The sequence below is a fragment of the Pseudophryne corroboree genome, chromosome 8 (assembly GCF_028390025.1).
Source record: "Pseudophryne corroboree isolate aPseCor3 chromosome 8, aPseCor3.hap2, whole genome shotgun sequence".
In the NCBI taxonomy this organism is placed as follows: Eukaryota; Metazoa; Chordata; class Amphibia; order Anura; family Myobatrachidae; genus Pseudophryne; species Pseudophryne corroboree.
The window spans coordinates 403,029,054-403,041,555 of record NC_086451.1 but is presented as its reverse complement, the minus strand read 5'-3'; the positions used below and the strand labels follow the sequence as shown (position 1 = coordinate 403,041,555).

At 41.0% G+C, this 12,502-nt stretch overlaps 1 protein-coding gene across 1 annotated transcript in view; it reads right to left on the bottom strand.

The window, feature by feature from the left end:
• LOC134949308 (cytochrome P450 2A5-like) overlaps window positions 1-12,502 on the bottom strand; it is a 164,682-nt gene that overhangs the window by 21,645 nt on the left and 130,535 nt on the right. Inside the window, exons 7-8 of the mRNA XM_063937805.1 lie at window positions 2,410-2,597; window positions 2,039-2,180 (exon numbers count right to left, since the gene is read on the bottom strand). Coding sequence (XP_063793875.1) covers window positions 2,039-2,180; window positions 2,410-2,597 — 330 coding nt within the window. The remainder of the gene's footprint in view (window positions 1-2,038; window positions 2,181-2,409; window positions 2,598-12,502) is intronic.

Sequence of the window (12,502 nt, the reverse complement as noted above, 5' to 3'; positions counted from 1 at the left end):
GAGTGCTCCTGGATGGGGGGGACTTGATGTATAACGGCATCTGTTGCAAGACAGTTAATTGGAACAATTCCACATTAATGTAAGTGTCAACATATTCCCCCTTCTGATCAGGATACACTCTAAATGTATTTATATTGCTCTTACTTTCATGACTGATGTGAAATTGTATAAAGTATATAATGTTGATACATTTCTAAGTATTAAACATTGTAGCAGATTGCTATTTATATGCACATGTTCATTCAGCTTGATGATTCAAAAAGACTGTTATCATAACCGGTTTTAAATGTATAGTTTAACATGTCCCTAACACAGGCATACAGTATATTGTTAGTTCCTAATATGCAGTGTTAAATTAATCTCTGTGATTATCAGTACTATATAGCTGATCGTAAACTCTTAAACACATTTTCTGTCATTGATTTTGAAATAATAACCACAAACTTAGCTTTTAGCAGTGTAAAGTTTTGTAAATGCCAGTGCTGTGTTGTGTACTGCACAAAGCTTATTATTATTAATATGCATTTTTATTGTCTAATTAAATTATTTAGTGCTGGGATTATTTTGAGTAGATAAAGACAGGATGGAAAGTCTCAATTAACCTCCCCACCTTGTAGATTTTCATCATATACCATAAGTAGCAAGTAAACAAAAACAAAAAAAGAAAGAAAGAATGTCACCTTTAATTGCTGATTTTTCTGTGGATTTTCATGTGTCAGTGTGTGAAACTGAAAATTGCTGTGTCAGGGTCAGTTTAGGAAAGAAGAGAGCCCATGTGAAGACTCATAGGTAAATTTACTAAGCTCCATGAAAGCCAGAGTTAGCACACATGGGAGTATTAGGGCATGGTAACATTTACCAAATAACAAAAATGTAAGTACAAAACACAAGTGAATATGGACATATGATGAAATACACCATCGGCCAGACTTGGATGTACTTTCAATAGACAATACGGAAATAAAGTATTACCTAGAATGTACCTAGAATCGTTTCTGCAAACACACCCGTAAATTTAGCAAACTCGGATCAAAATGCACTTTTCAAATAGACATCCATCTCAGCAGCGTGTTTAGAGAAGCCTGCACAGATCTCACTGATGATTCTGTGTTAAAATGAGTTCAAATGGTTAATAAATAAGAAAAAAAAATCTGTGTGGTGTGTCCCCTCCCAAAGCATAACCAGCTCTAAGCTCTTGAGCCAGTCCTGGTTCTAAAAATACACGGGGAAAAAATGGGTAGAGTTCCCTTGTACTTAATGAACCAGCACTGGGCTCTTGGACCAGTTCTCGTTCCAAAAACATGGAGGGGGAAGACATAGGGCATAGGAACCAGCAACGAGCTCCACTATACAAAGAGGTAATGCCACAACCGGAGGACACAATTACTAGAAAAACACTATGGGGGTAATTCCAAGTTGATCGCAGGAGGAATTTTTTTTAGCAATTGGGCAAAACCATGTGCACTGCAGGGGAGGCAGATATAACATGTGCAGAGAGAGTTAGATTTGGGTGGGTTATTTTGTTTCTGTGCAGGGTAAATACTGTCTGCTTTATTTTTACACTGCAATTTAGAATGCAGATTGAACACACCACACCCAAATCTAACTCTCTCTGCAAATGTTATATCTGCCTCTCCTGCAGTGCACATGGGTTTTGCCCAACTGCTAAAAAATTTCCTGCTGCGATCAACTTGGAATTACCCCTATAGAAACAAAACCAGGTCCAAGTTGCATGATTTAAGCTGATTTTTAGATTCTTGTTGATTTTTCAGATTTTTGATCTTTAAAGAAACACAGAAAAACCCAAACTGAACCGAAAACACATGAGGTTGGTTTTTCAAAACCAAAACATGATGTTGATTTTGAATCAAAACCAATACCAAAGCACTGGGTTTTACACAAATTTCTCCTGATTTGTTGCAGTATGCTCATTTAGAACAATTAAACAGGACTTCAAAACTAGTAAAGTCATAATAAACATAATTATAACTAGTTAGCTATAATTCTAAAGACATATTAGTAGCTATAAAATGTCTACCTGTGGAAAATGGCATGAATGCATCATTCTTCTTGAAGCCACCATTCTCATCTAGAAAGTGTCCAGGATCAAATTTAGCAGGGTTCTTGAACTGGTTGGGATCTTTTAGGACAGAGGTTAGGACTGGAACCACCAAGGTTCTCTGAAATGACATTTACAGTAGTATATTTTATTTTAATATTTAACCTGGAACATGTATACAGTCAAGTGAAATTGTGGGCAGATCTTGAATTAGAAGCTGTGAGGTTTCGACATGAGTAAGCACGTGAAGAGGTCAGCCTCAGGAAAATAATAAATAGCTTATCAATAAAATTATTTTATATCAAATTTTTTAACAATTCCATATGGTTGTCTGTCTCTGACAAGAATACCTTTGGAATATGATGTCCCCTAAAGGTTGTGTCCTTGCTGGCTGCATGCATCACTCCTACAGGAGCAATATCAGCAAATCTCTGAATCTCATGTATGACAGCATCTGTGTATGGCATTTTACTCCTGTCCTCCACTGATGGGCAGCGATCTCTGCCTATGACATTGTCTATTTCCTTGTGGATCTTCTCTGAAATCACACAAACATGTTAGAAACAAGACTTATTTTGCTCATTCTAATTAAAGAACAATGATGAGATACAAAAATTCTAGTGTGAGAAACAAGGGAGTGCCGCCATTTGTTTGTCCAACTGGACCTCATCTCTCTCAAAGTAAAACAGCATATACTTTTTAAGTCCATATGAAGTTCCGCATGGCACAAAGATGGGAACAATGTCCCATTATTGGGAGTAGGATATATCTTGTGTTGATACAGTAAATATGGTGATATTGCTAAGTTTATAATTCAGTGTGCTTTGTACCTACAATATCGTTTCTACCGTGTGGAGATATTTATCTAACCTATGCATTATGTGTACAGGGAGAGTCAAAAGACGTAGTATACCCTTTTGTTTCAAAACCTGTGCAGGAAATGGGAAAACTGAATACTCCAGTAAGGTATGGATGAGGTGGGCTATCTTTTAGGGTATGTACCAAACTTGGGCGCCATCTTCAAATTGGCCATCTTGAATCTATGTCAGTTTTTTTCAAATGGAAAGGGGGTCATGTAACATGTCAGACAACATCAACATTTGCTGAAAAGTTTATTGCTACAAACAGATTTGAATAAGCAGTTATGGTTCAAACGTTACAACACTTTTTTGTTGCAGGTAACTGAAGATGGCTTTGACAAAAGAGGAGAGAATTGCTGACTGGCGGCTGCTATGTAACCATCCTTGCAGATCATTTGTACTCGTTCATGTCATACATTCACTCAGATGGGAGGGGGCTCTTTCAGCAGGATAATGCACCACGACACAGGTCCGTAGCCACCAGATTATAGCTGGAGGAGCAATCTTCAGAGATTGGCATTATGAGTTGGCCCCATCATTTGCCAGATCTGAAAACAAAAGAACAGGCCTGGCCAACCTATGGCTCTCCAGCTGTTGTGAAACTACAGGTGAAACTCAGAAAATTAGATTATCGTGCAAAAGTTTATTTATTTCAGTAATTCAACTTAAAAGGTGAAACTAATATATTATATAGACTCAATACATGCAAAGCGAGATCTTTCAAGCCTTTATTTGTTATAATTTTGATGATTGTTGCTTACAGTTTAAGAAAATTAGAATATTACATAAAATCAATAAAAAAAGGATAATAAATATAGACATGTCGGCCCCCTGAAAAGTATAATCATGCATATGTACTCAGTACTTGGTTTGGGCCCTTTTGCATGAATTACTGCCTCAATGCGGCGTGGCATGGATTCTATCAGCCTGTGGAACTGCTGAGGTGTTATGGAAGACAAGGATGCTTCAATAACGGCCTTCAGCTCTTCTGCATTGTTTGGTCTCATGTCTCTCATCTTTCTTTTGACAATGCCCCATAGATTCTCTATAGAGATCAGGTCAGGCGAGTTTGCTAGCCACAAAACGATTGTCCTTATGGGCCCTCATTCCGAGTTGATCGGTCGCAAGGCGAATTTAGCAGAGTTACACACGCTAAGCCGCCGCCTACTGGGAGTGAATCTTAGCTTCTTAAAATTGCGACCGATGTATTCGCAATATTGCGATTACTAACTACTTAGCAGTTTCAGAGTAGCTCCAGACTTACTCTGCCAGTGCGATCATTTCAGTGCTTGTCGTTCCTGGTTGACGTCACAAACACACCCAGCGTTCGCCCAGGCACTCCCACCGTTTCCCCGGCCACTCCTGCGTTTTTTCCGGAAACGGTAGCGTTTTCAGCCACACGCCCCTGAAACGCCGTGTTTCCGCCCAGTAACACCCATTTCCTGTCAATCACATTCCGATCGCCGGAGCGAAGAAAAAGCCGTGAGTAAAAATACTTTCATCATAGTAAAGTTACTTGGCGCAGTCGCAGTGCGAACATTGCGCATGCGTACTAAGCGGATTTTCACTGCGATGCGATGAAAAATACCGAGCGAACAACTCGGAATGAGGGCCCTGGTGCGGATGGTTGAATAAATTTGAATATACAGATATGTAAATCTATCGTATAGGATCATCCACTTAATACAATGGTTCAATTGCGGCAGTCCCTAGGAACTTATCTGCATAGCTTTCAGATAAAGAAGCAATTGGAAATATGTAAAGGGTCTCGCTAGGGAACCATTATAATCACAATAAATGCCAATGGTTTAAAAGATTAATAACAATTTATTATATTTGTACACATATATATCACTTTAAAAGAAACAGATAAGGCAGACAGCACTTCTCAAGAAAGTCACAGGAAGTGACGAAACGTGTCTAGGACTCCTTGTCTCAATCGGTGAGCACCGGAGTTCCTGTATTAAGCAACTCGACTTCAAACGGCCACAGCTGCTGATCCTGGATACGGCCGGTGCCAGCCTCACTAGTCGCCGCCAATATTTAGCCACTCAGGAGTGATTACCTCCTCTCATCTTGAAATAGGTCCCACACCATTGGAATAGAGTAAGTAGTGGTCACTGCAAACGGCCCATCAATATACAGCATATTTGCATTTAATAAGGCATTACCTGTGAGCTTATCAACTAAAGATCTCAGTTGGGATATTTATCTATTGATAATATGATCCTATGATTTCTACTGGACTCATGTCTCTATCCGGTTATTTATATTTGGCTTGAACTTGATTTCATTTGTTCACTTCGGGACTGCAATATTTATAATCTGGTAATTCCTGTTAAGGATCAGAGATACATGCATGAATTAAATTGCAACATAGTAGCACAAAATAGTTAACACTTCTCTGATTGCTACATCTAACTCTGACTGTTACATGCATTTGTATCTTATTTAGAGTTTGCTGGCCAATCCAGCACAGTAATCCCACGGTCATTGAACCAGGGTTTGGTACTTTCGGCAGTGTGGGCAGGTGCCAAGTCTTGTGGAAAATGAAGTCAACATCTCCATAAAGCTTGTCTGCTGAAGGAATCATGAAGTACACTAAAATGTCCTGTTAGATGGCTGCATTGACTCTGGACTTAATAAAGCACAGCGGACCAACACCAGCAGATGACATGGCTCCCCTAATCAACACAGACTGTGGAAACTTCACACTGGACTTCAAGCATCTTGGATTGTGTGCCTCTCCATTCTTCCTCCATACTCTGGGACCTTGTTTTCAGAAAAGAGAACTTTGGACCACTGAGCAACAGACCAGTTATTTTTTTCTTTAGCTCAGGTAAGACGCTTCTGACATTGTTTGTTGTTCAGGAGTGGCTTGACAAGAGGAACCCGACATTTGAAGCCCATGTCCAGGATCTGTCTGTGTGTGGTGGCTCTTGATGCACTAACTCCAGCCTCAGTCCACTCCTTGTGAAGCTCCCCCACACTTCTGAATGGCCTTTTCCTGACAATCCTCTTCAGGCTGCGGTCATCCCTGCTGCTTGTGCACCTTTTTCTTCCACACTTTTCCCTTCCTCTTAACTTTCTATTAATGTGCTTTGATACAGCACTTTGAGAACATCCGACTTCTTTTGCAATTTCTTTTTGAGGCTTACCCTCCTTGTGGAGAGTGTCAGTGATGGTTTTCTGCACAACTGTCAGGTCAGCAGTTTTCCCCATGATTGTGATTTGTACTGAACCAGACTGAGAGACCATTTAAAGGCTCAGGAACCCTTTGCAGGTGGTTTGGATTAATTAGCTGACTAGAGTGAGACACTATAAGCCTACAATATTGAACCTTTTCACAATATTCTAATTTTCTGAGATTTTGGATTTGGGGTTTTCTAAAGATGTAAGCCACAATCATCAAAATTATTACAAATAAAGGCTTAAAATATCTCACTTTGCATGTAATGAGTCTGTATAATATATTAGTTTCACCTTTTAAGTTGAATTATTGAAATAAATGAACTTTTGCATGATATTCTAATTGTCTGAGTTTCCCCTGTAAACATCCCAGCATGCCCTGCCAGAGATTTAGCTTTCCTTAATAGCAAAACTGTGGCAAGGCATGCTGGGACATGTAGTTTTCAAACAGCTGGAGAGCCACATGTTGGCCAGACCTGCAACAGAACACATCTGAGATGCAGGTCAATGTTCCATCAATTGCATGGTTCCACCACCTGCAAATATTAGGGAACTACTGTTTGGCAAGCATGGTGTATCTACATAGTACTTCAGAGACCATGTGGAGTCCATACCCCATTGTGTTTTTGATGTAATTGATCGAAAGGAGGACCTATGCATTACTAGACAGGTTCCCCTTGTAGTAAATATTCCAATCTGCACAGATGTTGTAATTGTGAAAGAAATACACAGTAATATTATGTGGAATATTATTTGATCAGGTGATCCATTTGATTAATGCTGCATATTTTATTAGAGATGAGCAGAGAACCGAACCCCCCCCCCCCCCCCCCCCCCGAACTTTGCCCTCTGAGTCCGGATCCGAGCCAGGCTCGTATTTTCTCTCTTGACTCGGAAACTCGAACTCGGCAAAACATCATCATTCCGCTGTCGGATTCTCGCGGGATTTGGATTCCATATAAGGAGCCGCGCGTCGTGGACATTTTCACTCCAGTCTCGGAGAGTGGGGGTGATTCGAGTTGTTCGCTTGCTAGCTGCTTTTAGCAGCATTGCACACGCTAAGCCGCCGCCCTCTGGGAGTGTATCTTAGCTTAGCAGAATTGCGAATAGAAATTTCTTAGCAGTTTCTGAGTAGCTCGAGACTTACTCACAGATTGTGATCAGATCAGGCCGTTTCGTTCCTGGTTTGGCGTCACACACACGCCCAGCATTCGGCCAGCCACTCCCCCGTTTCTCCAGACACTCCCGCGTTTTTCCCTGACACGCCTGCTTTTTTCCGCACACTCCTAGAAAACGGGCAGTTTCCGCCCAGAAACACCCACTTCCTGTCAATCACACTCCGATCACTTAAACGATGAAAAATCTTCATTCGAACGTGAGTAAATCTACTAAGTTTTGTGCTAAAACACTAACCGCATGTGCACTGCGTACCATGCGCATGCACATTTTAGCCTTAATCGCTCCGTTGCGAAAATCGGCAACGAGCGAACAACTCGGAATGACCCCCAGTGAGAGGACATGTATTCAGTGTGCTCAGTCTCTGTTTATTGAGGCGGGAAAGTGGGGTGACAAGTGTTGTGCTGCTCAGTCCAGTCCATATATCCAGTGTAGCTGTAAAGTGGGGCTGTGTTGTGCAGACCAGTCCAGGTTAGTCAGTGTATTGTGCTGTATCAGTCCAGCCATTCACAGTGTTGGTGTTCTCTGTTGTGATGATATACGCTGCTGCTATATATATCCACTGCTGCAGTATAACAAATTACAATTATATTATTATTAACAACCTGTTGGGCTGCATCAGACCAGTGGTAGTGTCCTGTGTCATCAGTAATTCCAGTGACGATATACGCTTCTGTTATATATATCCACTGCTGCAGTATAACAAATTACAATTATATTATTATTAACAACCTGTTGGGCTGCATCAGACCAGTGGTAGTGTGTGTCCTGTGTCATCAGTAATTCCAGTGACGATATACGCTTCTGTTATATATATCCACTGCTGCAGTATAACAAATTACAATTATATTATTATTAACAACCTGTTAGGCTTCATCAGACCAGTGGTAGTGTCCTGTGTCATCAGTAATTCCAGTATCGATATATGCTGCTGCTATATATATATACATACTATACTATATAGACTATAGTATATATGTATATATATATATATATATATACTATATAGATACAGTAAGTCTGAGTCTCAGACCCTGGCATGGAAGAAATCTGTGGAAGATATGTTATTGCAAAGTCAGGTTCCCTCAGGGTCACAAAAACGTACGTTGGCCCGGTTGGCAGACACTGCTAACGACACAGACTCTGATTCCAGTGTCGACTATAGCGATTCCAGATTAGATCCAAAATTGGCAAAAAGCATTCAGTACATGATTGTGGCAGTTAAAGAGGTATTTTATATCTCTGAGGACTCGGCTGTCCCTGATAAAAGGGTCTGTATGTATAAGGAAAGGAAACCTGAAATAACGTTTCCTCCCTCTCATGAACTGAACACGCTATTTGAAAAAGCCTGGAAAGGTCCTGACAGAAAGTTTCAGATTCCCAAAGAATTACAGTAGCTTATCCGTTTCCCTCGATGGATAGGGAAAAGTGGGAGTCACCCCCCCCCCCCCCACTGTGGACAAGGCCCTGTCACGTTTGTCTAAAAAGGTGGCTCTCCCGTCACCTGACATGGCGGCCCTTAAGGATCCTGCGGATCATAAACAAGAAACTACGTTAAAGTCCATTTATGCGACCAAAGGTACGCTACTCAGAACTGTCATTGCGTCTGCGTGGGTAAACAGTGCTATCGAAAAGTGGGCAGTCAACTTGTCTTCTGAAATAGATACCCTAGATAGGGATAGCATCCTCTTGACGCTGGGTTATATCAAGGACGCTGCAGCATACCTTAAGGAAGCTGCAAGAGATATTGGTCTTTTGGGATCAAAGGCCAATGCCATGGCAGTCTCAGCTAGGTGAGCGTTGTGGATTCACCAATGGAATGCTGATGCTGATTCCAAGAAAAGTATGGAATATCTACCATATAAAGGTAAGGCCTTATTTGGCGATGGCCTTGATGATTTGGTATCTACAGCTACCGTGGGTAAGTCATCCTTTTTGCCCTATGTTCCTCCGCAACAAAAGAAAACGCACCGCTAACAGATGCAGTCCTTTTGGCCCAATAAATACAGAAAGGGTTGAGGTTCTTCCTTCCTTGCTACTAGAGGAAGGGGAAGAGGTAAAAGATCACCAGCCTTGTCAGGCTCCCAGGAGCAGAAGTCCTCCCAGGCTTCTGCCAATTCCACCGCATGACATTGGGGCTCCTATGCGGGAGTCCGCACCGGTGGGGGCATGTGTCAAACTCTTCAGTCAGTTTTGGGTTCGTTCGGACCAAGACCAATGGATTTTACAAATAGTATCCCAAGGGTACAAGCTGGAGTTTCAAGACATTTCCCCTCGCCGTTTTTTCAAATCGGCCTTACCAGCTTCTCTTCCGGATAGGGAGGTAGTTTGCGATGCAATACAAAAGTTGTGTCAAAATCAAGTTATCATCAGGGTTCCCCAGTCACAACAGGGAGAAGGTTTTTATTCGTGCCCATTTGTGGTCCTGAAGCCGGAAGGCTCGGTCAGATCAATCCTAAACCTGAAATCCCTAAATTTCTTCCTAAAGAAATTCAAATTCAAGATGGAGTCTCTCTGAGCAGTGATCTCCAGTCTGGAGGAAGGGGATTTTATGGTGTCGGTGGACATAAAGGAGGGTTCACTACGGGTGGCCGGCGGTCGGGCTCCCGGCGACCAGCATCCCGGCGCCGGGAGCCCGACCGCCGGCTTACCGACAGCTTGGCGAGCGCAAATGAGCCCCTTGCGGGCTCGCTGCGCTCGCCACGCTACGGGCACGGTGGCGCGCTACGCGCGCCACACTATTTTATTCTCCCTCTATGGGGGTCGTGGACCCCCACGAGGGAAAATAAGTGTCGGTAAGCCGGCGGTCGGGCTCCCGGCGCCGGTATACTGAGCGCCGGGAGCCCGACCGCCGGCAAACAGAAGACCACCCATAAAGGATGCCTACTTACATGTTTCCATTTATCCTCCTCTGTCCATGGCTCCGAGAATTTTAACCAAAGTGATGGCAGAGATGATGGTTCTCCTTCGCAAGCAAGGAGTCACGATTATCCTGTACTTGGACGATCTCCTGATAAAGGTGAGATCCAGGGACAAGTTGGTGCAAAACATTGCACTCTCCCTGACAGTTCTTCAACAACATGGTTGGCTCCTAAACTTGCCAAAATCACAGTTGATTCCGACAACGCGGTTGTCGTTTTTGGGAATGATATTGGACACAGAACTACAGAGAGTCTTTCATCCAGTGGAAAAGGCTCTAGAACTTCAGAGTCTGGTCAAACAAATTCTGAAACCAGAAGAAAAATTGTAAGAGGGGTCAGTTTCTTGGGGTGCACTCCATCCCATTTACAAATAGTTTAATAATTCCATAAACTCGTTACTGGGTACATATCCTCGAGCAAAAAAATAACCAATATCCACGTGGAATATTCCTAACTTATGTTCCACATATGGTATTATTATGGCCTAATTATTCGGCCATACTGAAGCGAAATATTTAAAAACAATAGAAATAGAAAAATGTGAAGAAAAGAAAATCTTTATTAGACAGATTTCTGTCTTGTGTGAAAATAAAATATATTTAAAACCAAATCGTGTGCCGCCTATAATTTCTTATATATTCAATATACTCTTATGATGAGTACAATGTTTATAGCCCCAATTATTTATATGTATATCCACTATAGGTGATGGTGTAGTCTCATCCTTATCATGGATTTCTGTATACAATATATACTTGCACCTGTACCCGAATAGTATTCTGCTTGTTATATATCTTATATTGTGTATTAGTCACACAGATTAACCACAGAAAAATAGAAGAGTAACCCTCAATTTGAAGTTTAAATCACAGCCTTAGTGCTTGTGATCTGCACAGCTTGTGTGCACCAACAATAAACAGCAGTCCCTGCAGTAATTAGTGTTTTGAATGCATATGATCCATGAGGAATTATAGAATATTGTGCAGATAAGCACAGGATCAGAGGTGGATGGAAACACACTGGGACATCTAACATAATTGATATAAATAGACTGATTTACTATCTGGGACGTATTTCCCTGTTTGTGTGATAATGTCAGCAAGTACAGGTGTGTAATCATATACACCTATACTACGCAATCGCATATACAGAAAACATTTGGGGCATTAATTTCAGGCGCAGCTAAGAAGCCTGGTATGTGTAAAGTCTGCACGAGTGTCCCTAGTATACAAATAGGGGCAGAATGTTAAGAACTTGAAACATAACATACATGGCAACATTTGTTGCCATTTTCTGCAGATAATGCTGAATTGACACATTAGAAATACCAAGGCTGTTACTAAACATTTGTTGCCATTTCTTGCATACTAGGCAATACTATACTGAAAACAATAGTTATTAGCACAAGAAAGTGAATGGACATATTATAAGCACTAAGGCTGTGATTTAAACTTCAAATTGAGGGTTACTCTTCTATTTTTCTGTGGTTAATCTGTGTGACTAATACACAATATAAGATATATAACAAGCAGAATACTATTCGGGTACAGGTGCAAGTATATATTGTATACAGAAATCCATGATAAGGATGAGACTACACCATCACCTATAGTGGATATACATATAAATAATTGGGGCTATAAACATTGTACTCATCATAAGAGTATATTGAATATATAAGAAATTATAGGCGGCACACGATTTGGTTTTAAATATATTTTATTTTCACACAAGACAGAAATCTGTCTAATAAAGATTTTCTTTTCTTCACATTTTTCTATTTCTATTGTTTTTAAATATTTCGCTTCAGTATGGCCGAATAATTAGGCCATAATAATACCATATGTGGAACATAAGTTAGGAATATTCCACATGGATATTGGTTATTTTTTTGCTCGAGGATATGTACCCAGTAACGAGTTTATGGAATTATGAAACTATTTGTAAATGGGATGGAGTGCACCCCAAGAAACTGACCCCTGTTACAATTTTTCTTCTTCATATATATTTTTGGATCAGTGGGTAGCACCGATATTCATATAGATATAGGTATTAGACACATTAAGAATTGAATATACAATCCCTAATATTAAAATCCACTACTATTGCAGTCTCCAGGTGCGGGATCTTTTCTTGCAAATTCTGAAACCAGCAAGAGTGTCAATCCATCAATGCATTTGGTTGCTGGGGAAGATGGTTGCGGCCTACGAGGCCATTCAGTTTGGCAGGTTCCATGCCAGAGTATTCCAGTGGGACCTGTTGGACAAGTGGTCCGGGTCCCACCTACACATGCACCG